General features: G+C 36.1%; 1 protein-coding gene across 4 annotated transcripts in view; it reads left to right on the forward strand.

The window, feature by feature from the left end:
* DCAF6 (DDB1 and CUL4 associated factor 6) overlaps positions 1-26,614 on the forward strand; it is a 206,500-nt gene that overhangs the window by 137,851 nt on the left and 42,035 nt on the right. For all 4 annotated transcript variants that reach the window (XM_006887399.1, XM_006887401.1, XM_006887402.1 and 1 more), the window contains 5 exons: positions 11,315-11,432; positions 19,675-19,790; positions 20,192-20,194; positions 21,300-21,371; positions 21,974-22,301. In XM_006887399.1, coding sequence (XP_006887461.1) covers positions 11,315-11,432; positions 19,675-19,790; positions 20,192-20,194; positions 21,300-21,371; positions 21,974-22,301 — 637 coding nt within the window. The remainder of the gene's footprint in view (positions 1-11,314; positions 11,433-19,674; positions 19,791-20,191; positions 20,195-21,299; positions 21,372-21,973; positions 22,302-26,614) is intronic.

Consider the following 26,614-nt stretch of genomic DNA (forward strand, 5'->3'; position numbering starts at 1 on the left):
AATATTATTATAATGGATACCAACAATATCCTTTTAAAAAAATATATTCATCACAGAATTGTATGGAACTTGGATGTAAAGTGAAATGACATAGTCGTTTACTTAGAAAGATCATTAGAATGTAGAATTCGTAATGATCGAGAGTTTTAGGTTTCATTACTTAGTGGTCAGACATCTAAGAGCTTTAAAATAAATTATAAACCAAGAGATGAGGCCCCAGAGCACCAAATTAGAATGGAAAATACTTTTCACTTCTATTTAGACTTCTTAATGGAGGATAGATACAGAACCAACCTCAAATCCTTAGGCACAAACTGATGAGATTACTTAGTTCTCAAATTCTTACTGGACAGTCAAACTTAGGACTGAGCTGGACTGGTAGAGGATATCTTTCTGACAAAAGGGCCAGCTCAAAAGGATATAAAAAGGAAAATTCACCAAAAAAGTAACAAAATTTTAGAAAGTAGCCATTTAGAATCAGAATAACTTAATAAGGGTAAATAAATCTTCTGTCTTACCTCACAACCTAGAATTACACTGTTTATTGTGACAGGTTAATGATATTAAATCATCATGAATAACATAGAATGGTATTAATTCTCTCTTCTTTAAAAGGACAGATTATTGTCTAATATACTTTACAAATTTAAGGGGAAGAAAACAAAAACTAGCACCAAAACCATAAGCTTCAGCTGGCTGAAAAGTTTATGTATGCAAACTAAGCAGTATTGAGAACTTAAATATAGCCTTATTGAGTGTGTGATACGCCTCGTTTAAACAATCTCCTCAAACAAATAATCAGTTAATTTTAAAGTAAGTTAGAAAGCCTTCCTGTCTGTATTCTGGCCTTAGTCTTCAACATCTCAGGTAACAAGTATTACTGTAGTTTTTCAGCTTTTGAGAATGAATGGATGGATGAGTATATTAATTTGAGGACCAGGAAATGAAACATTTTATTTTATATATTTACTATTGAGAATTGATGAATGATTAAATTAAGGTAAAACTGTAAAGTGTACTATGTATTATTATCCTCATTTTATGAATGACAAAAAACCAAGGCTCTAAGACATATGTAAAGCTAAGTTCAATCAGTGGTTAGGCCATATATGTATGTCTACTTCAGGAAAACATACACCAGTTCTTGAATGACATTGGTGATAGTATTCAAGTTTTTAACCATTCTCATTCTTTTCTGTGTTGTTCCTCCTCCATTAACATAATTTCATTGTCCCTTAGATTACTATCTTATCAGTTTTGTCAATGTAAACCTACATAAATAATTCTTCAAAGAGCATAATGTTCAAGGCATTTTTACAAGTTAAACTAGACTCTTCTTTAGTTTTAAAAAGATGCTAAGGATTTTTTTTTAAAATATGCCAGGGTATATTTCTTATTTAAAATTTAAAGATTATCTCAGGACAGTAGTTTTGAAACTTTCTCTAGTCTTTCTGGCTCTGTGGAGTCTGTGTAATTCTATAAATTCTATCCTGCATTTTCCCCCTTCTGTTCAGGATTATTCTGAAGAGCACTTGACCTTAATGGTAGGCTTTGCACACTTTCTTTTGTGTTAATTTACATCATCCGTATGATAACTTTAAAAAATAGGTACTGTTATTATCTTTGTATTTCAGATGAGTAAACGGAATCAAAGAGGTTAGATTTGTCATCTAGCTGGTAACTGTTAGATTTGTGATTTAAACCCATGCAGTCTACCTCCATAGTCTCTGATCATAGCCACTATACTTTGCTTCAGCTGACAGTAAAGACAAATACTGAAACTCTGTGTGGGATGAGTATTATAAAAGGAAAATTAAATAACAAACTTTATTGAACATGTAAGATTGAGCTTTTCTTTATTGAGGCAGGAGACCAAATAAGGCATCCTTGAGGAAGAAACATTCAGGCTGAAAGCTCATCTAAAAGATGAGTGTGAATAAAGGTGGAGAAGAAGGAGGCATGAACATTATGTGAAGAAGCCCTGAGATGGCACATTAATGAAGAGAAAATTAACAGAATGTCTGGAGAAAGTTCTGGTTCTTAAGAGATGGGCAGTCCCAAATTGAAAATGACCTCTTGACCACTTTAGAGTTTTGCATTTTAAGAACATGAGAAAACTAATGAAGGATTTAGAATAGGGATGATGCATCTCATCATCTCATTAGAGTATGTGATTGGCTTTTCTTGTGGTTACATGTCACCGAGTTGGAATCACCTCATAAGTGACCTTCCAGAAGGGTTTCAGAGCACAGGAAGAGATTGCCCATATTTCTCCCATCGCATGGCTTCTGAGTTTGACTCTTGCCTTTGGGTTAACAGCGTGCTCTTCACCAACTAGACTACCAGAGCGCTCTTTAGAGCTCCCATTAGAAGATAGAGATTTCTTTGTTAGAGATTGTATCACTTAGGAGAATTTGATGATGGAATAAGCTAAAAGAAGTATCAAGAAATCTTTAATATGTAGAATCAGTAAAACGTGATAATAGATTGAATAAGGCGAGGAGGTGACTACACCGTTTAATAGGAAGTACAAAATTTCTATGTGGTGTCATTTCATACTGGCAGTGCCATTGGTGGGAACAGGACTGGCCCAGGTATCTTTAGTATGTTTTCATTGAGCAAAGACACTTTTTAAAAATTACATTAAAGATTCCTTTGTGATGATTTTAGAGTAGTGATGAAGAGATTAGCAAGTGACTCTTACTACTACTACTACAGAAGCAACTCCCAAGTTTGGAAATGTGTGTGGGAACTTTATGAAATAAGTAACACTAAGGAAAAAGGATAAGGTGTAAGAGAAGGTATGTGTTGGAGTGCAGCTTAAAATTCAGAAAAGGTTCCAGGAAGTCTTCATTAAATTATTCCACATGGAAGTGATTGACTATTTTGTCAGCACAGTTCACAGGAGGGAAAGTATGTACAGGCCAATTGGAGGGGGCCATGAGCTAGTGGAGATGGAAACTAAGGTAAACATTTTCAAAGCAAAAAGCAAAGGGGACAGAAGCTGGAGTGAAAATTGAGTCAAAGTCCTGCTTTTCTAAGCTGTGTGCCTCATTAGTTTTCATCTAGAAGTCACATGTTAAAATTGTTGATTTATCTGTTTAATTAGAACATATGGCAAGTTTGATTGAGTAAAAATGGAAAAACATCCTGTGTCACATGTCAGATTGTTAACCAAAAAGTTGACAGTTCAGATCAACCAGCCACTCCACATGAGAAAGATGGTCAGTCTTCTCTTGTAAAGATTTACAGTCTTTGCTCGATAGAAGAATTGACTCAACAGTAATGGGTTGGGTGTTTGTTTTGATTTTTTTGTTTGTTTTTTTTTGGGGGGTTAGGACTTATATCTGAGCAAACAGTCCTAAAAAGATAAATACGGTTAGAGGATGTTGTTTTAAGTTCCATCAAGTCGCCTGCGACTCACAGCAACCCTGTGTGGAACAGCTCTGAACCCCGCTCTATCTATCCTAAGCCAACATTATTGTCTCTGAAACCTACCCCCATTACCTCAGTCACTGAGTCAATCCATCTTATCCAGGGTCTTCCCCTCCTGCACTGTCTCTCCACCCTCCCAAGCATGATGTCCCTCTCCAAGGACTGGTTCCTCTTTACAACATGCTCACAGTATATCAGACAGAGCTTCAGAATCCTTGCCTCCGAGGAGCAGCCTGGTTTCACCCTCTTCAGGATGAATCTATTAGAAGATATTGACAGTCTGTATGGCCACATGTAGTGGGAATAAGCATTTTTACCTTTTTTTTTCCTGTTCTGTTTATTGTTTGTACTGAAATTTACATATAGCTGCCTTTTTTAACAAAAGGAGATGAGACTAATCATTCTGAAGTATTAGAGGAAAAAATAGCCTTGAAACCAACGGAAACGGATTACTGACTACTGCCTTCCTCCCATGACTTCTGAGTATCAGTGAGAATGTGGGAGCAGGCAAGTTCGAGTCATTATGTGTTCCTATCCCATGTGTCCACTCAGTTCCCACTTATTTGTTACAGTGTCATTAAAAAGTTCATGGATTAAAATTATTATAATTGACATAGAAGTTATATGTGGAAACTACAGAACAATTTCACTGATTTCACATACAAGCAAGATTTTACTGAAGATTATCCAAAAACGACTGGAACAGCACATCAACAGAGAACTACCAGAAGTCCAGGCTGGTATCAGAAGGGGTCGTGGTACACAGATATTATAGCTGATGTTAGATGGATCTTGGCTGAAAGCAGGGAATACCAGAGGAATGTCTATCTGTGTGTTTCATTGACTATGCAAAGGCATTTGACTGTGTAGATCATAACAAACTGTGGCTGACTCTGAGAAGAATGGGAATCCCAGAACACTTGATCATTCTAATGTGAAACTTTTACTTGGACCAGGAGGCAGTCGTCAGAACAGAGCAAGGGAACACTGCATGGTTGAAAATTGGGAAGGGCATATGCCAGGGATGCATCCTATCTCCATACCTTTTCAACCTATATACAGAACAGATTATCTGAGAGGCTGGGCTCTATGAGGAGAAATGTGGGGTCAAGATTGGTGAACGATTTATCAATAATCTGCGTTATGCAGATGACACAACCCTGCTTGCTGAAACTGAGGAGGACCTGAAGCGCCTGCTGCAGAGTGTCAAGGACTGCAGCCTACAATATGGATTGAGGCTCAATGTCAAGAAGACAAAGATTCTCACCGTTGGACCAACTGGCAGCATCAGGATGGATGGTGAAGAGATTGAGATTCTTCACAGCTTTAGTTTGCTTGGCTCCACAGTCAACAGTCTTGGCACCAGCAGCCAGGAAATTAAAAGGCGCATTGCCATGGGAAAGTCTGCTGTTAGGGACCTCTCCAAAATGCTGAAGAGCAATGGTATCTCTTTGGAGACTAAGGTGCGTCTGATACAGGCCAGGGTCTTCGCAGTCACCTGTTATGCATCAGAGAGTTGGACAGTGACCCCGGAGGATAGAAGGAGAATTGATGCCTTTGAGCTGTGGTGCTGGGGAAGAGTATTGAGAATACCATGGACTGCTAGGAAAACAAAGAGATTTGTCCTGGAGAGGGTTAAAGCGGGTGGCTCCTTGGAGGCAAGGATTCTGAGGCTCCATCTAACTTACTTTGGACATGTTGTGAGGAGAGACCGGTGCTTAGAGAGGGACATCATGCTTGGGAGGGTGGAGGGACAGCGCAGGAGAGGAAGGCCCTCTATGAGGTGGATTGATTCAGTGACTGGGATAATTGGGATGGGAGTGTCAGAGACAGTGCGATTGGCACCGGACAGAGTGGAGTTTAGGGCTGTTGTACATAGGGTCGCTATGAGTCGCAGGCGACTTGACGGCACAAAACAACAACAACAATAACATAGAAGTTGAGGGGGGTTTTTCCCCCAAGGAAGAAAGTTAAAGAGATGAAATTATTTTATTTTCAAAAGATTATGAACATGTTTTTACGATCATAAATATGTGTAATGTCATAGTAAAACTCTCTGGATGAAATGTTTTAAAATGTATACTTTATTTTAAAAGAATAGTTTATGAAAGGAAGGCTTGGAGAGAATATCTCTTTAAATAAGTAACAATTGAAGAGATTGTTTTCAAATTATATTTCAGCCCATTAGGAATTTTTTTTTAATATACTAGCCTCAAATACAGTTCTTTAGCCACTTTTGAGAAGAATCTTTTAAATTGATTTCCAGAGTCTCATTTTATGGACTGTTCATTTTTCACTCTAGAAAAATGAAATCATTAACATGTAGTAGTGTTTTGATTTTCATATGGTCATTAAGCTGCTTCTGAAACATGGGCATTTGCTAGCCTTCCTCCAGATTCGTATTGGTCAAGACTATCCTAAGAATATGTAACATTTTGTCAGTTTCTGCATGGACAGTTCAGTGCCATTGATTATTTTCCTCAAGTTGTGCTAACGAGTTTGCCCCAAAACCAAAACACCTATTACCCGCTCCTTCCCACTACTGGTAACTATTAATAATGTCTAGTTTCCGTATTTTTCCTTACTTAAGTGAGACTATACCATATTTTTCTTTTGCAACTGTCTTAGTTTACTTGGCCTGTTTTCACTGTTCATCCAAGTTGCAGCAAATATCAGGGCTTAAATTTCATCAGTCTTTTTAAAATTTTATTTCATTAATTTTAATGAACGTTTACAGAGACTTTGGGTTTCCATTCATTCATTGTTACATTTTTCTCCCTGCCCACCCCTCCCCTCAAGTTCACACTTCTCTTTGAAAAGTAAAAGAAAAATTCCTTCATTGGTTTACAATTCCACCCCTCTCTCTGAGTACACTCCACTATGCAGCCTTCATTCTGGACTCTTGTCATAACCATAATACCCATTCATAAACACTTAAAATTTGTATGTAGTATAGTGTATCCACACAAAAACTTGGAAGTGTTGAACAAATAAAAGTAATTCTTTTTACTCTCCCATCAAATTGGTCCACAAATAAAATGCTCTATGAAATTTTAAGAGCAGAACGAAACTTCTCTTTAATTGCTCAGAAAAAGGTATAGCATAGTTGGTTAATACTCTAATGCCAAAGTGATAAAAATAAAAATGTTACTGATTGAATTCTATACATAATTTCAGAGGAATAATAACACCAGCTATTGGTGTGCACTGATTAAGAGAGTTGCTTTTTAAAGCAATCTTATTCTTCTCCTTTTTTTCAACTCATTTCCAAGACAGTATGGTGGTAAGTAGGAACTTGATATGAAGATACCTTAGTAATTAGAACAAAAACTAGCTCTTAATTAGTAGTTTCATCTTCTGTAAAATGGAGATAATGAAATTTAAAACAGATTTTGATAGGACCTACCTAGTTCATGGTGACACTCAATAAGCAGTAGTTAGATTGCTGGATAAGTGACGTTCTGAATTCTAATGCTCTTGAATAAAAGCCTCAACTTATGAAGCAGAATATTTTAGTGATAAATATCTGAGCATTACATACGTAAATCTTTCAAGTACAACATTTATGTTTGTGGATTCCACTTCTAGCAAAAAAAAAAAAAGAAGAAGAAGGTAGATAAAGAGTGTTACAATGAAATGTGCAAAGAGCTGAAATCAGAAAATCAAAGGGGTCGAACTTGCTCAGAATTTCTTAAGCTGAAGGGAAAATTCGAGCCTTGAATTGGCAATACTTAAGGATGCTTTCGGCAGAATATTAAATGCTCCAGGCAGCATTAAAAGGAGATGGAAAGAGTATACAGTTATTGTACCAAAAGGAATTGGTGGACACAGAAAAATTTCATGAAACAATGTATGAGCAAGAGCCTGTGGTGATGAAGGAAGACGTTCAAACTGCTCTGAAAGATTTGGCAACAAACAAGGCCCCAGGAATTGATGGCATACCAATGACATATTTCAGCAAACAGATGCTGCCATGGATGTGCTAAGTTGTGCAAAGAAATATGGAGGATAATCACCTGGCCAGTTGACTGGAAGAGATCTATATTTGTTCACTTTCCAAAGAAAAGGGACCCGACAGAGAATGGGAATTATTGAACAATATCATTGATATCACGTGCAAGCAAGATTTTGCTGAATCACTGGAACATCACATGAGCAGAGAACTGCCTGAAGTTCAGGCTGGGTTTTGAAGAGGCCATGGTACCAGGGATATTATAGCTAACGTTAAATGGATCTTGACTGAGAGCAGGGAGTACCGGAGAAATGTCTATCTGTGTTTCATTGACAGTGCAAAGACATTTCATTGTGTGGATCACAATAAACTGTGGCTGACCCTGAGAAGAATGGGAATCCCAGAACACCTGATTGTGCTTGTGTGAAACCTATGTTTGGACCAAGAGGCAGTCGTCAGAATAGAGCAAGGAAATACTGCATGGTTCAAAATTAGGAGCGGTGTGTGTCAATGATGTGTCCTATCTCCATACCTTTTCAATCTATATGCAGAACAGATTATCTGAAAGGCTGGGCTCTATGATGAGAAATTTGGCATCAGGATTGAAGGTAGAGTCATCAACAATCTGTTTTATGCAGATGATACAACCCTGCTTGCTGAAACTGAGGAGGACCTGAAGTGCTTGCTGCAGAAGGTCAAGAAACGCAGCCTTCAATATGGATTAAAGTTCATCAAGAAAACAGATTCTTACCTCTGGGCCAGTTGGCAGCATCATGATAGATGGTGACGAGATTGAGATTGTTAACCGCTTTAGTTTGCTTGGCTCCACAATCAATACTCTTAGTACCAGCAGCCGGGAAATTAAAGATGAATTGCATTGGGAAAGTCTGCTATCAGAAACCTCTCGAAAGTACTGAAGAACATCGATGTCAGCTTCGTCTGATATACTCTTTGGATATGTTGCAAGGAGGGACCAGTCCTTGGAGAAGGACATCATGTTTGGGAAGGTAGAGAGACAGCACAAGAGAGGAAGACCCTTGATGAAATGGATTGATTCAGTGACTGGGGTAATGAGGGTAGATGTGTCAGAGACAATAAAATAGGCAGAGGATAGAGGAAGGTTTAGAGCCATTTTACATAGGGTCACTATGAGTCATAAGCGACTCAACAACACCAACAAGGACAACTTAGAATGGTTACAGGTAATTTTTCTCCCATAATAAAAAACATTGAAATGCTTAGATCTTTAAAGAATACTATTACTTATAACTTAATATGTACTTGGTGAATATACAGATGGCAAATGTATATACTATTAGTTTAAAAACCTATATTCAGAGAAAATCTAACTTATTAGATTGCATATAATCATACACAGGAGGATCAAACTAGGCAGAGTGTATAAAGGAACACGCTTTAGAAATGAGTTCTGCTACTGAGATATTTGTCCCTTGGCATTAATATCCAACTCTAAGAACCAAGTTCTGCATTGTATAGTGTTTTGCCAGAGGCACTGTTAATTTACTTATTGTCTAAGAGGAAATAATGACTCAGGGATCTGAAGTATTTGTAAGAAACAGGAGACCATTCTTTTTTTGTATAATGATGGGACTGTTTTATACAAGGCTGGTGAGTTCATTGCCAACTTAAATGAATAAATTCCATCAACTATAATAAAGCATTTTCTAGAGTAAGTGAATATTACTGTGTTACACAATACGCAGCGTAATAAATTAAACAAGAACTTAATAGATAATTTTCTAAAGAAACTTCCAAGTGGCTATTTCAAGAAGCTTCTTGTTTGGTTTTTTTTTGCAAGGAAGAGCTGTAAAATTTAAATGTTTTCTACACTTTGCTGATTTTTTTTAAACCTTTCCCACTCACAATATTCCTGTAGTCAGAAAACACAAATATCAATAGTATTTTCTTTAAACTCACTCAACAGGGAAATCTCAATAAATTCCAAAAGATTTCTTTAAAACTCAAGTTTTGTAAGCTAAAATGGACCTTAAAAATTCGGTCCTGAAATTCTCATACCTGCGTTTAACTTTCTGTTCCTTATTTACTTTAAAAAAAAAGAAGTGAATAGCAAAGCACTTTGTAAAATGTTATAAGGGAAAATGCCTCCCAGTTTCCTTGCTTATCTATTTTTCAGCTTTCTTGTCTCTGCCATTTCAAAGTGACAGTCACTTTGGTAGCAGTGGGAACTAGAGAAGAGGGAAAAGTGTATGTAGGGGAATGATTAGCAAACAGCAAGTTTTTCAAAGATAATTAAGAGTGAAACGTGTTTTAAAAGGCCTATTCTTGTTAGTTTTTGTGCAAGCTAATGAAAGGTCTCTAATTCAGTTACTTTATCAGAATCCCATTTTGTAAAATGCTTCCTCCAGAACACTGAACATAATGGTGTATCATTGAAAGTTGTAATGGATTATTAAATTTATTTCTAGCAGCTGCCTTTAACAGGGACATATTTATTACAAAAATCATTTAGGATGTGATTTTACTGTTTGGAGTACAAGCTTTATAGTTCCTTCTTTTACTTCCAGTTACAAATTATTGTTACGGACTGAATTTCTCATAAATTAGAAGTGATGGTTCTCCTGAATTTTGTTATCAGCTTGGTTCTCGGGTCATCATTTGTTCTTACTCTTTGTTTTATTTATTTAAAGTCTTGCTAATTTTAGCCTCACGGGATACAAGTAGGGTAGACATTTTATGAGAGAGATCTCCTATAATAAGTGTTCTCATAGTTTCCAAGAAACTATAAAGAATCGGTCCTTCACTGCAATATATAGTCAATGTAATAACCTTCTAGGCATTGGCAGTGAGCTGAGTATGAAGAACTTAAAAAGCCTGAGTAAGTTTGACTACTAAGTTGGTAACAGTTTTTTATCATTTTCGAGAAAGGAAGGTTACTTGTAATGCTATCATAGCAATCTTTGAACTGATATTAAGAAAATTATTATAAAAAGGGAGAGTTTTCTTGAAGCAACCTGGCAGGAAATGTTTCCTATTTAATTTTGTGTCCATTTGTATTCTCTGTGTATTTTCATCTTTAAACATGCTGTTATGAAAGGAAAATACTTAAAATCCTATTTTGTCTTTGAGCATCCATGTACACTCGTTCTGTTTATTTTTATATTGGTTGTGTATGGGTTTTTTTTCCCTTTGGTGAGAGAGAGGCTTTTAAGTGGTCTATATCAATTTTTATAGCATTATCTTTATTGTATTTACTTATGTATATTATATATGTAAGAAGTATGATGGGAATCCCCTAGAGAACTCTTAAAATGAAATTCCTTTTCCATAATAATGAAAGCAAATCCCTTGCAAGATTAGTGAGGAGAGTAAGCCAAACTATACCAAAATACATGGTCTTATAATAGAGGAGTTTTTTAATGTAGCACAACAACAACCCCTAGAATACAGATTATAATCTCTCCTTAAAAGTCTATGCACTTAAAAAAAAAGTCTATAAACTTTAAAACAGAAAGAATTGAATAATATCTAATACTAGCATTTTGTGTTTTTTTTCTGAAACACTTGTTTTGAATCCTTTACATCTTTGCAGTGTTTCTTGATGCTGCAGCAACAGAAGAATAAAATCAGGAGCATTTTATAGGGGAAGGTTCATAACAAATGTCATGTCTGTGAATATTCTTTGATACTTTAATGACTGTGACTCTCAAATATGTGTTATTCTCATCTAAATCACAGGGAGTCATGTACATAAAGCCAGACTCAGTACAATGCCACTTTTGACTAGGAAGCGTGTCTCTAGCACTTGTTCACACTGTAAGCAATAATCATGTATGTAAGAAAGAATTTGGACAAAAGCAAACTGATATATGTTTTATAAGTGTTAAGAAATGTCAGTTGTTTTTACTAGTTTCAGAACTTTTCAAATGTTTTAAACACAATTTTCAGATAACAGTAATGAAAGGCTGAGCCCCAAACCAGGGACAGGTGAACCAGTTTTAAGTTTGCACTACAGCACAGAAGGAACAACTACAAGCACAATTAAACTGAACTTTACAGATGAATGGTAAGTTAATATTTTTATTAAGACCTTGTTAGCTTTTTTTTTTTTCAGTGTTGCATCTCAAACTTTAGTGTGTTTCAGAATTACTTGGAACATTTGTTAAAACACAGATGACTGAGCCCCACTTTCAGAATTTTTATTTAGAGGTTTGGTGTAAGGTCTGAAAACATGCTTATCTAACAGGTTTCTGATGATGAAATTCAAGAACACTTCATCTCACTGAAAATGTAAAAAATCTAACTAAATACCAAGTCTATAATCAAAAGGCTGCATGTCTCTGACAGTTCAAAACCACCACCTCCACCACTGAAAGATAAGCCGATTCTCTTAGTAACATTTTATTTAAAGCCTCAGAAACCCCATATTGGGTCTTTATGAGTTGGAATTGACTAGAGGACCATGAGTCAATAATATATGATTAATGCAGAAATACCAAACCTAATATATTGGAACTTTTCTGGTATTGTTCCCATGTACAGGTATGTGTATAATTTTTGGTTTTACCATACAGAATGTATTCTTTTTATTCCCTGTATTTATTTTACTTAACTTTATAGTAAATATTCCCGTGTTGTTACTTACTCTTCATAAATATTATTTCAATAGCTATAAAACTTTCTATGAAGTGGATGCATAGTGCTGCTGTTGAGTAAGTACCCATGAGTCAGAACCAACTCATAGCTGACTCCTCCAGTGGGTTTTCAGAAACTGTTACTGTCATCGCCCATCTTTCTCCTATGGATCAGCTGGTGGATTCGAACCATGTGCCTTTGGGTGGGAAGTGCAACTCCTTACCATTAAGCCACCAGAGACCCTTAAGCCACCACCTACCCACTAAGAATATCAGTGTATTTATGAATTTATCTTTAATAATTTAATTCACCATTTTCCATAAAGTAATAATGAATATCTTTGTTTACAAAGCTATCTTTAATTCTTTGAGATTTATTTCCAGAAATGAATGATATTTAGGTCAAAAGATACTGCCCAATTGTTTTTGGAGTAATTTTGCATTCTCTCTCTACCAGGATCACGTGAAAGTGTGCTTTCCTATCTTCCATGCCAGTGTTCATCCATTTCTTATTTATTTGATTCCTAATAAGGTTGAATTTCAGTAATACTTATTTTGTAAGCTCTGGTGGGAGTTCCACTACGACTCAAAAGCTGCACCTCTCTGGTGCTTCAAATCCATCGGTCTCCTCGGGAGAAAAATAGACAGTCTCCGCCCTTGTGATTTACAGACTCTGAAACCCAGTGGAAGGTCAGCTATGAGTTGGGTCTGACTTGATGCTAGTGAATTTTGAACTGAATTTTAGGATTATTCAATGATTGTATTGATTGTCTTTTGTGAGTTTCCTAGTATATTTTCCTTATATGGTTGAATCAAAGTTTTTTCTTTATCAATTTACATGAAATTTTTATATTCTTTGGTTCTGTTTCATGGTTTTTTATTTGAGAAAGCAATAGAAAATATATTTTTTTCTCATTTTTCTATTTTCCATTTGTGTTTATGTACAAATACTTTATACTCAAGTCATTGTTTACATAAAGTTTAAAGATTTTATTGAATACCCTCTATCTTCTTCTTGTTCTGTACTATTGAGTCAGAACTAACTCATAGCTGACCCTCCAGAGAGTTTTTATAGGCAATAAATTGCATGGGAGGAGAGTGCCCATCATTGTCCCATAGAGCACCTGGTGGTAAGAAGCTGTGGAGGGAGCTCTGAGGGCTTAGTTGTAAGAGGCTGTGCTGCAACCCCGAAGGCACGCCATTTGAACCCACTAGTTAGTCCACAGGAGAAAGATGCTGTTTACTGCCTCTGAAAACCCACCAGAGGGTCAGCCATGGGTTGGTTCCAGCTTGACGGTACACAACAACAAGTGTATGGAGAAAAGTTGTTGATGCCATCAAATTATCTACAACTAACAGGAACCCCATGACCAGCAGAGCTCTACCCTGCCCTAGCCTGTGCCTCTTTCTTCATCTCTGATATGCTTGAGCCCATTGTTACAGTCATTGTGTCACTCCGTCTCACTAAGGACCTTCCTTTCTTCACTGACATTCCTCCTTTCTGAGCAGCATGTGTTTTACCAATGACTAATACCTCCTAACAACTTACCCAACGTATATGAGATGAAACTTCGCTGTCTTTGCTTCCAGTGAGCACCCTAGCTGTACTTTTCTCCAGGACATGCTTGTTTTACATAATAACAAGCTGATGTGGATCAAAGTCCGAGGGGTAAAACCCAAAACTATAACGATCATAAGAGAAAAAGTGAGAATAAATTTAGAAGCCCTAGCCTAGAATTGTAAACATAGCCCAAAATGCACAGCCAGGAAAGGATAAAATTGACAAATGGGACCTTCTTGAAATCAAATGCCTGTGTAATTGAAAACTGTCTCCAAATAAAGTGAAAAGAATGCCCACAGACTAGGAAAAAGCATTTGGCAACAGCAGTTCAGACAAGTTCATGACTAAAGTTCAAGTTTACCAAATACTGTAGGGTCTCCACAAGAAAAAGACTGATAACCCAATCACGAAATGGGCAAGAGCATGGTAAGACTTTTTATTTCACAGAAGAGGATATTCAGATGGCCAACAAACACATGATGAAATGTTAGAAATCACTGGTAGAGAGATGCAAATCAAAACAGCAGTGGGATACTGTCTCACCCAGCAGCAAACCCAGTAACAAAGTTTAACACAGCAAACAATAAATGTTGGAAAGGATGTGGAAAGATTGGAGCTCTTATGCACTGTTAATAGGTTGTAAAATGGTGTAGCCACTATGAAAGGTAGTTTGACATTTTCTCAAAAACCTGAACACAGAAATCCCATATGAGCCACCTGTTCCACTGCTAGGAATACACTGCCAGGAAATGATAACTGAAACAAAAATGGAGATACGCACAGCTATGTTCATAGAAGTAGTATTCACAGTAGCAAAAAAAAAAAAGTAAACAGCCCAAATACCCATCAGCAAACAAATAGATTGAGAAATTGTGATACTTCTTGCACAGTGGGACACTATGCAGCATTCTAGAATGCATTATGCTGAGTGAAATAACTCAGTCACAAAAGGACAGATACTGCCCAAGACCTCCTATTGTGAAGAGGATAACTGAGCAAGGTGTGTATAACCTAGTTCAAATGTAAAAGAGAAGAGGAGAAGGTAGGCAGGAAAGGCAAGGGGGGTGGAATCACTAGGCTCACAAAAGGTCAGGAGGTGGATGGGGAGGTGATGGAACAGGAGGGTTTCAGTAGAGACTTGAAGAGGCAGATAGGTAGAGATCAATATGAATTAATGGCAAAATACAATGGATATAAATGTATAAAATGCAGTATACATGAAGGAAACAAAATGTTTATGAATCATTAAAAAGAAGATATTATTGTATGTCATCTACTTGGAACCAATTCATAGCTGACCCTCCGGAGGCTTTTCAGAAGCAGTAGATCACACAGGAGATGGCTCCCTCTCCCACAAAGCAACCTGTGGATTCTAATTGCATACCTTTGGGATTGCAGGGCAGCTTTTTTGCCACTAGGCCACTAGAGCCCCTGGAGCTTTTTTTTTTTTTTAAAGAGAGATATTTATTCTCTTCCCAGTGCATGGGATAGTCAGTATTTTTCTCCCAACACCATGGCTCAAAGGCATCAATTCTACAGTCATCTTTGTTCTTCATTACCCAACTTTCAGATTCATAGCAAATAATTGAAAAGACCATGGATTGGATCTGGTGGACCTTTGTCATTATACTCATATCATTGCTCCTTAAACCTTTGGAGATGTCCTTGGAAGCAGGAGAAAAGTAGAGCAGGGTAAATTTGACTGGAACGCGTATGAAAGAGATACACATCATTAAGAAGGTAAAATTTGGACGAAATTTGGAAGTATGAGAAGTGAGCTATGCATACGTCTGGAGGAAGAGGCTTCTAGACTGGAAACCAATACAAAGATTCTGAAGCAGAAGCAAATCTAACATGTTCAAGCATCTTCAAGAAGTTGGCTATGCAACTAGAATGAAGTGATGAAAGGCAGTCATGGTAACATAAGGTCAGCCAGGTAAGTGAGAATATCTTAAAGGATAGCATGTATCTCTCCCTCCTGTGTTGAGAAAACAAACCCTAAGTAGAAGCCAGGAGATGATTTGAAAGGGTCTGGCAGCAAGCAGAGTTAAAGGTAGTGGTGACTTGAAGCAGGATTTGAGCCATGGTAGTAGTGAGAAGTGTTTGGATTCTATTTGCATGCATATACATATTGTTTCTTTTAATATTTTAGGGTGAAAGACACCCAATCATATATGGTTTTCATTTGTTCATACACGTTTGATAACATTATACTTAAAATTTCATTCAGTTACTTTGCATGTTTTGTTATATAGCACTAATTAAAATTGATTGATTACTTTTAATTAAAGTCTGTTCAAAATATATATTACCTTTCACCCACCTTATTTATTGAATTTTTCTAGAGAGATATATATTCATAAGTGCATTTGAAAGAGATTTCTTCATGTGTTATTGTTATGTTCATTCGAGTCACTTGCAAGTCGATAATGACCTTTTGTACAACAGTTCTGAACCCTGACTATCCTGAGCCAGATTTATTGCCTCTAACACACCTACCCCCCTACCCCCAGTCACTAAATCAATCCATCTCCTCAAGGGACTTCCTCTCTTCCTCTCTTCTTCCTCTTCCACCCTCCCAAGCTTGTGAGTCCCAGGCATCAGTCCACTCCAAGGACTGGTCCCTCCCTGCAACATGCCAAAAATTTGTCAGATGGAGCTTCAGAATCCTTGACTCCAAGGAGCAGCCTGGTTTTAGCTTTCCAGGATAAACCCCTGGGTTCTCCTAGCTGTCCATGGTGTTCAGTAGTCTAGCATCACAGCTTAAAGGCATTAATTATCTTTCTATCATCCTGACTCATTGTCCACCTTTCTGATGCATAGCAAGCAATTGAGAAGACTGTGGCCCAGATCAGGCACACCTTAGTCTCCAGACTGGCATCATTATCCTTTTCCCAGCATAGTTCATCTTTTGATTTCCTGGCTTCTAGTACCAAGAGTGTTGATTGTGGAGCCAAGCAAAGTGAAGCTGTTAATAATCTTAATCACTTCACTATCTATCATGCTGCTGCCATTTGGCCCAGTGGTGAGAATCTTTGTTTTCTTGATGTTGAGCTTCAATCCATATTGAAAGCTGCAGTCCTAGACCTTCTGCAGCAAATATCTCAGACTCTCCTAAGTTGCAGTAAGCAAGGCTAGGTTATCTGCATATTGCACGTTGTTGAAGAGTATTCCTCGGATCCCGATGCCACTCTCCTCCTCATAGAGACCAACCTCCTGGATGATCTGTTCGGCACATAGATTGAAAAAGTATGGAGATAGGATGCATCCCTGTCGTATACCCTTCCTGATTTTGAAGCATGCAGTGTTTCCTTGCTCTATTCTGACTACTGCCTCTTGGTCCAAGTGTCGGTTTTCACATAAGCACAATCAAGTGTTCTAGGATTCCCATTCTTCTCAGAGTTAGCCACAGTTTGTTTTGATCCACACAATCAAATGCCTTTGCATAGTCAATTAAACACAAATTTCTCTTGTACGCTCTGCTTTTGGCCAATATCTATCTAACATTAGTTATAATATTCCTAGTACCATAGCCTCATCTAAACCTAGCCTGCACATCTGGAAGTAGTTTCTTCATGAAACTTATTTAATATTTAAGAATCCTGATCTCTCTGACCTTTTTGACTCTACCTTATTTAAGATGACAGAAAGTTGTCATACTCAGTCTTTTGTTTCTAATCTGTCATGTTGCAATTCAGAAGAGATTAATTTCTTACAGTGAATCATTTCTTGAGAGATTCTGACATGAATTATTTCTTCCCATTCATCAGTGACTTATTTCACAGTTGAAAACGAATTAGCATGTTTTAATGATGAAAGCATTCATCAGTCATTATTAAAAAAGAAAAATGAACATTCAGGAAAAAGTGAAATATTCCCTGGCAGTATGAGTGATATCTTCTTTTTGTTTTATTCTCTTGATGATAGATGAGGCAATAAAACATGCATAACTTAAGAGCTTGACTTCAACATGAGGCAAGCCAAAATTGAAATTCAGCTTTTTTATTAACTAGCTTGACAAAATGTTGAACCTGTAAAACAGACAAACTTAAAAACTACTTCAAAAGTTTTTTGTAGAGGAAAAAAAATAATTGTTTAAAGATTCAATAAATCATGTAGACAAGGTACATTTAGCACAATTGCCAGCACCTGATAAACGCCCACTGCCATCCAGTCAATTCCAACTCATGTTACAACAATGGCACTATGCAGTATCTGTCCTTTTGTGGCTGAGATATTTCACTCAGCATAATGTTCTCCAGGGTCACCTATTTTGTATAATATTTCATGAGTTTTTCAATGCAGCATAGTATTACATTACGTGAATATACCACAGCTTCTCTGTCCATTTGTTTGTTGATGGCCACTTGGGTTGTTTCCAACTCTTTGCTACTGTGAACAAAGCCGCAGTAAACATGGATATGCATATATCTGCTTGGGTGGCAGTTATGGTTTCTTTAGGGTGTATTCCCAGTAATGGAACTGCTGGGTCAAATGGTATTTTCTATTTCTAACTTTTTGAGAAAGCGCTATACTGCCTTCCATAATGGTTGCACCCATATAGGAAATTCTTACATTTACTTGGCAAATTTGTCTTTTCCACTAATACTTACTTCTCTTTATCTACATCATAATTATAACATTCATACACTGAGCATATTCTTACCTATAGCACAATTTCTATAATGTAAGAAAATGTTTATATACCACATTGCCTTCTTTTTCAGAAAATAGCAGTATCTTTTCTTTCCTCATTAAATACACTTTTATTGGGGGGGAAATTTAATAGATAAAAGTAAAAAAGTAACCTGAAATAATCCAACTTAGGTGACACTGAAAATTCAAACATTTCCTTCTTGATGTTTTCCTATGCATATATACCCACAAAGATACACATTCTTATTAAAAATAAATTATTATATACCTATGTGTACTTTAAAATTAGCTTCTGTAGTTAAACTAAAAGAGCTTTTATTATTGCTTTAATATTGACTGGTAAAAGTCTAATAATTTGTACTTTTACTGTGTCACTGTTACTTGTCTGCAATACATTTTTTTGTTTCTATAATTCTTAAATTTTATTACATTTATCCTAGATTTAAGAAAGTGATGTATTTCTTTTTTTTAATTTTTTTTGAAAGTGATGTATTTCTAAAAATCTAACATTATTCTGTCCCATCAGATTTTTAAATATTTGTCTGTTTTCTTTCCCACATGAATTTCTTTTTACGTATATGTCATAATTAGTCACAGAATGCTTATTAAAAACTACTTCTTTAAACTGGCCTAGACACTCTGGTGGCATAGTCTGTAGGGAAGTGGACTGCTAAACCAAAGGTGAATCCACTAGTGGCTCTTCAAGAAAAAGATGGACAACCTCCTCCCATATGATTTATAGCCTGAGAAACCCACTGACCAGTCAGGAGGTAGAAGAGAATGTCCTACCAAAGATTCTGACAGAAATATGCTCATCAGTGAGTCTTAAAAGAGAAAACCTTGTCCTCTATACAAAAACATGACATCTAATCACCTGCCATATTTAAATAACAAGTCAGAGCTTGAAGTGATTAGCAGAGGGCAGTTCAGAAGACAGCACTCGCCAGGTTTCTGTTCAACCTGAGGCAACCAAATGCAAAAAAGCAAATTATTGAATTCTTCTGTAAGACCATTAAGAATTAGGATATTGTTGTGTGCTGAGGCCCAACTGACCCATAGCTGACCCTCCGCAGGTTTTCAGAGGCAGTAGATGGCAGTGGAGGAGACTGCCCTGCGTGCCTTTGGGACTGCAGCACAGCCTCTTAACACTAGGCCACCAGAGGTTTTTGTAGGAAGGACAGAAGTGTAAATGTAATTGGTTAAAATTCATTGAGAGGATCTATAGATATTAGCAACATTCAGCAGTAAAAAAGCAGCTTTTATATTTTTAATTTTTTAAAAAACTAGTATGTTAAGAATAGTCATCTTGATTCTTTAAATAAATGTGCAAATAGTGTCAAAATAATATTTTTTGCAGTCTAAATTTTTTTATTCAGCTATATAGCTGTGAAGTACAGTAATTATCCTAAAGGTTCATATTTATCAAGTTCTTGGTGAAAACACTTCTCTTGATATAGGAGCAGTACAGCCTCAAGTTCTAGAGGAAATGGAAGCCATTGCAAAGCTGAAGGCCAGGAAGAATCCTTGGTCTCACCAAGCTCCATGCACGCTCCAAAAGGAGAGAATGAAACAAGTAAGTTGTTATTTTGCTTTTGTTACTACAAAACTCAGTGCCACACATTCACTTATTTTTCTGTTCTATGTTTTTGTTTCTTCTTTCTAAACAATTAATTTCACCATAATAGCCAAGATATTAGTGCTGATAGAGAGTAGATACAGCAGACAGGGAATATGTGCGGTTAAGAAAGGGAATAAATAGTAAAGCACCACAGTTCCTCTTTGTAGACACAACACAGTAAGTTATTCTTGCACTATAAATATGTTGTTGTTGTTGTTATGTGCCGTCGAGTCGTTTGCGACTCATAGCGACCCTGTGCACAACAGCCCTAAACCCTGCTCTATCCTGCGCCAACCACACTGCCTCTGACACACCCATCCCAATTACCCCAGTTACTGAATCAATCCATCTCATAGAGGGTCTTCCCCTCCTGAGCTATCCCTCCATCCTCCCAACATGATGTCCCTCTCCAAGGACCCGTCCCTCCTGGCAACATGCCCAAAGTATGTCTGACGAAGCCCCAGAATCCTTGCCTCCAAGGAGTAGCTTGGTTTAATCCTCTCCAAGATGAATCTGTTTATCATCCTTATTATTTTTTTCAAAGAAAGTGATTTATTGAAGCTGTGGGGAGCAGAAAGGAAGAAATAAAATCTAAGGTTATGAGGGAATACTGTTTCATACATTAAATGCCCCTTAAGGATTTTTGTTTTTCAGAACCCTTTTAAATAACCTTTACATAAGAGAGCCTGGAACACAGTAAATGTTCAGTGAAAAAAGAAATAAAATTACTTTTTTTGCTTCTAATTAGGCATTTATATGCCAAAAAAGTTTTCTTACACATACTTAATTCTTAAAAAAAAAATCTCTTGACATACTAAGGCATACCTATTTGTTTGATAAGAAACTTTTAAAAATATATATTTTATTTCCTTTCAAGTGAATAGATAATAGCATAACAGATTTGTAAGAATTAAATATGTGTAAGACAACTTTCTGGTAAGCAGATGTCCAATTAGGAACAAAAACAGCTGATCTTTCATGGCTCTTGCACTAAAAACCCACCAGTAAGTATTATGTGGGACCAGAACAGTTTATAGAAGGACCATTTTACTGTTTATGATAATTTAGATCCTGCTGCACACATGAGAATGGGGAAAAAGAGGACTCAGTTTTAAGTTCAAAGTTTATGAATATTAGAAGAAAGGTAAGATCAGAAATGTCAACTATAAGGAACAATCTAAAGATTTTTTACAAAGATTTTAAGAAAGTCCTTGCATGGACTTTGAGAAGACGCCATGGACATAATTAACTGTCTATCCAATCCCACATAGTATTGATACAATTTTGTGTACAAATACAGATTTGAGTTGTGTTGGGGTTAAGGAGTTTATGTATCTGTACCTTTTGTGGCCCAGAAGGATTTAAGAACCATTTACTCCTAAAAAAAAAAGCTGCCATAAGAAGTTGGTGTATACTCTTCTATATAACTTTGAATTTGATGATGATCTGGTTTATCTCCATAAGCTCCCGAAGCATCATCTGAAGATGCAGCACAGAATCAGGAAGACACGTCTGCAGAACATTCAATAGATATAGGTGAGTAATCTTGCTCTTTAGAGAGTTCCTTAAACTGAGACTATAATTGTTGCTCCAGAATCAGGCCATTTTCAAATAGATGTGTATTGGAATTTGTGCTGCTTACCCAAAGGTCAGGGAGCTCTCATGGCCTAGTGGTAAGGAGCTGCTCTGCCACTCCCGAAGGCATGCCAACTTGACCCAAAGGCATGCCAACTTGAATCCACCAGCTGCTCCACAGGAGAAAGGTGGGCACTTTCCTCCCATGCAGTTTACTGCCTCTGAAAACCTGCTGGAGAGTCACCTATGGGTTGGTACCAACTCAGTAGTACATAACAACATCCCAAAGGCCATGCCTGTCTGCCAGAGTGAAATAAACCATCTAGCTGGTCTGCAGGAGAAAGACAGTCAGTCTCCTCCTGTGCAGATACAGCCTCTGAAAATCCATGGAGGGTTGGCTATGAGTTGTTCTGACTCAAAGGCAATCAGTTTGAGGTGTTTTGTATTTTATTTTTCAAAGGGAATTAGACTTTATAACAGAAAACATTTTCACTTTTCAAAGTCTGTTCTAGAGGTTAAATAATCTCCACATGACCAGCTGCTACTGGTTTATTTTCTGACAGCACAATCAGATAATTTGACAACTGAGCCATTGGATTCCAGCTCAGGAGAAAGAAATGACCTCAATCTTGACAACTCTAGTGGGGTTCCTGAAGAATCCACTTTGTCTGAAAAAGGCAATGAACTAGAAACCTCAAATCAACTTAGCACTGAAAGTGCTGCCAATCCCAGTACCACCAGTCCTGAGCCTCAGTCCCAAACAGAAGCCATCAGCCCGTCAGTTCATGAGGAAACATCTACCAGGGACTCTGCCCACCAGGACACAGACGACAGTGATGATGACCCAGTCCTCATCCCAGGGGCAAGGTACCGAGCAGGACCTGGTGATAGGTTGGTAAATTTTAATTAATATAAAGTATGAAAAACAATTCACAAGCTTTTGTTTAGAGTCACATAGGGAGACTTCTCCTGTTTGACATTTAACTACTATTGCTTCTTAGAGTTTCTCTGTCATATAAACTGAAGAGAATAAATTATCAATTATTTCACAGATTACATTCTTTTAGCAGTCTATGTAAGAAGGAAATAAAAATTCCTCATTGTTCTTTGTTCATTGCTTCATTGCTCCAGCCCTGGGCCTTACTCCTCAAGTTAAATAAAAAGGATAAGGAATTTTGTGAATGAACAAAAGATTACTTATGAATTCTAGATCGTATTTAGCTGTCAAATTTTTTTGTACACAAAATTTATCAATATTTTTAGTAGTTTTCTTAAGATTATATTTCTTTTGACCTGAAAATAAGGTAATGTGATTTTTTTTCTTTCTCTGAAAAAATAATTTTCTCTGATTCCTGCAAATTTCCTCAATTTAGGAAATGAAAATTGTATGAGTTAACAAACATTGTAGATACAACAGAGTATTGAATTGTTAATAGGTTCACATGAGGGTTTCTTAATATTTCACTTAATGTGTTCACAAGTATGTTTCTTTTCATTCGATAAAATCTTCTAATGTATATTGCATTCTGTGTTTCTAGAAAATGACTTCTGTTGTTAATGCCATCTTTCATTGTAAAATCTGCCACTTTTCTAGTTTTGCCTTAAACTCCTAGTTCAAAAAAAACCAAAAACAACTCCTAGTTCAAACAGGAATTACATTCTATTTTAATTGTAATATATTTCTATGCTTGGTGTACTGCTACTTAAAAAATATTCTGACATGCCTATAAACTGAAAAATATAATAGAAAAATTCATTTACTGAAGAAAGCCTTCTTGTTAGTAGCCAAGAGCATAATGACATGGGTTCACTCATTCTTAGCTGTATTTCTTCATTCAAATTGAAGTGTCTCTTTAAGGTTCCATTTCCTTCTCTATACAATTGGGTTGTAGTTACCTAGAATTACTTATCACAGAGCCTGACTTACATAGAAAGAGCTAAATAAATTTTAACTGTTTTAGACAATCAGGATATTCTATATAATTAGTTTAAATTAAAAAGAAATTACATAAAGATTAATTGTTGCCATAAAAACTTACAGAAGTCAAACAAAAGTCCTCGACATTCTAGTTTACAGCTAAATAAAATTGCCTTTTCTTAAGTAAGAAAAGATATTTGTCTTCCTATCCATGATACCATATTTGGGAAATGTGTGCTTCACAATGGCACTATCTTACATATAAAACAAATAGTCATTCCTTGTGTTTCTAGTCTCATAACAAAACATCTTCCCCATATCTGTCACTCGTTAGTCCTCAGCATTCTCAGAATATATTTTGTAGAAGGAAAACTTAGTTCCATTTCTTTCTCTACCCAAAGAACTTCTCTTAGAATATCATTACCACTTGACATATGAATGTAAGATTAGCAGGTTTAGCATAATCTAAAAATTAAATGCTTGATTCCTTCCCCTGCCAAAAATGGTAGAAGACTATTATAACTAATTTAAGCATGTACTTCATAGCTGTCCATTTATATATATGAACATATGTTCTTTTTTCTTTATGTGTGGAAGTAGCTAAACACAATACGACAAGTGAAAGATAAAATTTTTTTTATTAATTTAGTTTGTTTATTTTTCATTTCAATGAACATCTACAGAGATTTTGGAATTCCATTCATTCATTGTTGCACCCTTCTCCCTGCACAAACCCCTCCCCCCTCCCCCCCCTACCCCTTTGCTCCTCTCCTTGAAAAGCAAAAGAAAAACTCCCTCATTGGTACACAATCCCCCCCACACCTCCCCAAACCCCACGCCCTACCCCCAAATATATAATCCACTGACTTGATTTGTGTATTTACATACAACGTTTTAGGATTTTTTATTTTTTTAATGGTTCAACAAAAAAAACTTTTAGGGAGCTCTGGTGGCCTAGTGGCAAGAAGCTGTGCTGGAATCCTGAAGGCACATAGTTCAAATCCACCACGTGCTCTGCTGGAGAAGGAGGGGCAGTCTCCTGTGCCAGTCAGATCCAATTCAACAATACACAACAAGGTGGGGGTGGAGAAGGAAAAAAGACTTTGGAAGAAGGAGGCCATAGAGAATTCAGAATTCCTTGTAGTATATACGCTTAGGTTGGACATAACAGAAACTATTATCTCCTTCTAGATTTGTGTCATTTATTTAACATTTCATGATATTGAAATACTTTATGTGCTTTAGCTCTTCTCCTAGACTTTAGATGTGTCACAAAAGTGTTTCCAGATAGCCTCTTGGACCTAGGAAACCTAGGCACTGAACCAGACTAGCAGAATCTTTTAAAGGAAAGGTGGTCAGAGAAACAACAGCCAAGAACTGACTCTATTTCTGTACACTGGAATTGATATTGTGTGGTCCAGGTTTGAATCCACTTCAGTGTCCACATTGCTTCCTTGGTGGCTTTTGTTGTGGAGGTTTTGGGGGGGGTTTGGGGGTTGGTTGGTTTTTGGTTTTTCTTTTTTAGATTTCATGGGATACTCTTTCTACTTGATATAGGTATTTAATCTTAGTTTGTGCCATTTATTTTTATTTTATAGGACATGGTAGTAGACTTAACAGAAGAATAATAAAATTGTTACCTGTCAAGAAACTTAACCATTTATTGCAGGAAGGACTATAAATACATAAGCCATCTGTAAGAACATAGAAAAAACTTAATAAATACACAAAATTAAATACTATGGCATATATAAATATGTTATGTGCTGAGATGATGCTAAAATAGCTGTATTGATGGCTATAGTGATTATTTCATAGTTACATCAAATTTTTCTTTGGATTTATATTATTCTTGCTTAGCTCTTTACCAGAAATTTGTAAATAATAAAAACACTACCACTTTCTAGTTTTGCCTTAAACTCCTAGTTCAAACAGGAATTGCATTCTATATGAACTGTCAGATATTTCTATGCTCAGTGTACTGCTACTTAATAAAATGTTCTGACATACCTATAAACTGAAAAATATAATAAAAAATTCATTTACTGAAAAAGCCATCTTTTTAAATCTTCTTACACCTAAATAATTTTTATAGTTCCTAATTTTGTTAAAACCATCTTAATTTATCTACATAAAATATAATAAATAGTTCCATATCCAACTTTGGAGGGCTATATATGTTGACTTTCACTTTATAAAGACAGAAATTTTAAGAAATTTTGATGCTTAAGAACAGAAAAATAAATATTTACCAACTCATAACTAGGTATACATGCATTTTGGTAATTTCTGCTTCCATGAGTTGAAAGGCTCTACTGTAAAAATTTTATCTGTAAAACATAATGCATGAGAGTGATTGTATGGAACACAATGTGAATGATGAATAGTGTAAAGGACAGTGTATATGAACTTCATAAGCAAACCAATATAAAACAAAGTAAAATAATCCCAATTTATCAAGCCAGTCTATTTTACTTTCTTTATATTTTATGATTGTGACTTCTTGACAATGTAAAGCAATGTCTTGAATCTAATAGTATAATCAAAAAAATTCTTTGACTTCTATAAAAAAATATTATATCTGTAATTTTATGTTTCTTTGAATTCATGTTAACATTCCCAAAAGTGAATGAAATGCCAAACTAAAAGGATGCAAGTCTCTAAACTCCTTTCTTGCTGTCAGTTGAAAAACCCCATCAAGATTAATTTGGTAAGGGTAGAAAAATACATCCAGAATAAGAATGCTGAAAGTACATACTTAATTAGATGTGAAAATTAATTAGTGTAAAAATTACAGGGTGAGTTTCATAATTTTTTAACCCAAATATGATTCTTTAGATGAAACCTAAAAAGTTAATGCCAAGCTATTTTTTAACGTATCAAGTAAAAATATCAAAAAAGTTCCTTGAAGTACTAAGTAACACACTTTTTAAAAAAGATTTGCATTCTTATAATTTGGTTAAATAAGTCTGATCTAGGTTTTTAAGTTTTGGACTAAGAGCAAGCATGAGAAGGACATGTCTTAGAAAATAAAAGCCTTAACAACTAACATAGATACTTTTAAAATGGAATGCTCTTTTCATTAACTAAATTTGTCTCTATAGAAAACAAAACTCAAATTCTTTATAGTAAAGGTCAGGAGACTTTCTCTTTAAGGAGTGCTTGATAGCAAGTAACTTTAGGCCTGGTTATCCAAGAAACAAAAAAGGGAAACTGTTATGTACGTGCCTGTGCATTCATTAAAAATGTAACTATTTTTTTAAAAATCTTTCATTACATAGTTTGT

This window comes from Elephantulus edwardii, unplaced genomic scaffold (assembly GCF_000299155.1).
Source record: "Elephantulus edwardii isolate Elephantulus edwardi_28Jun2011 unplaced genomic scaffold, EleEdw1.0 scaffold00057, whole genome shotgun sequence".
NCBI classification, from domain to species: domain Eukaryota; kingdom Metazoa; phylum Chordata; class Mammalia; order Macroscelidea; family Macroscelididae; genus Elephantulus; species Elephantulus edwardii.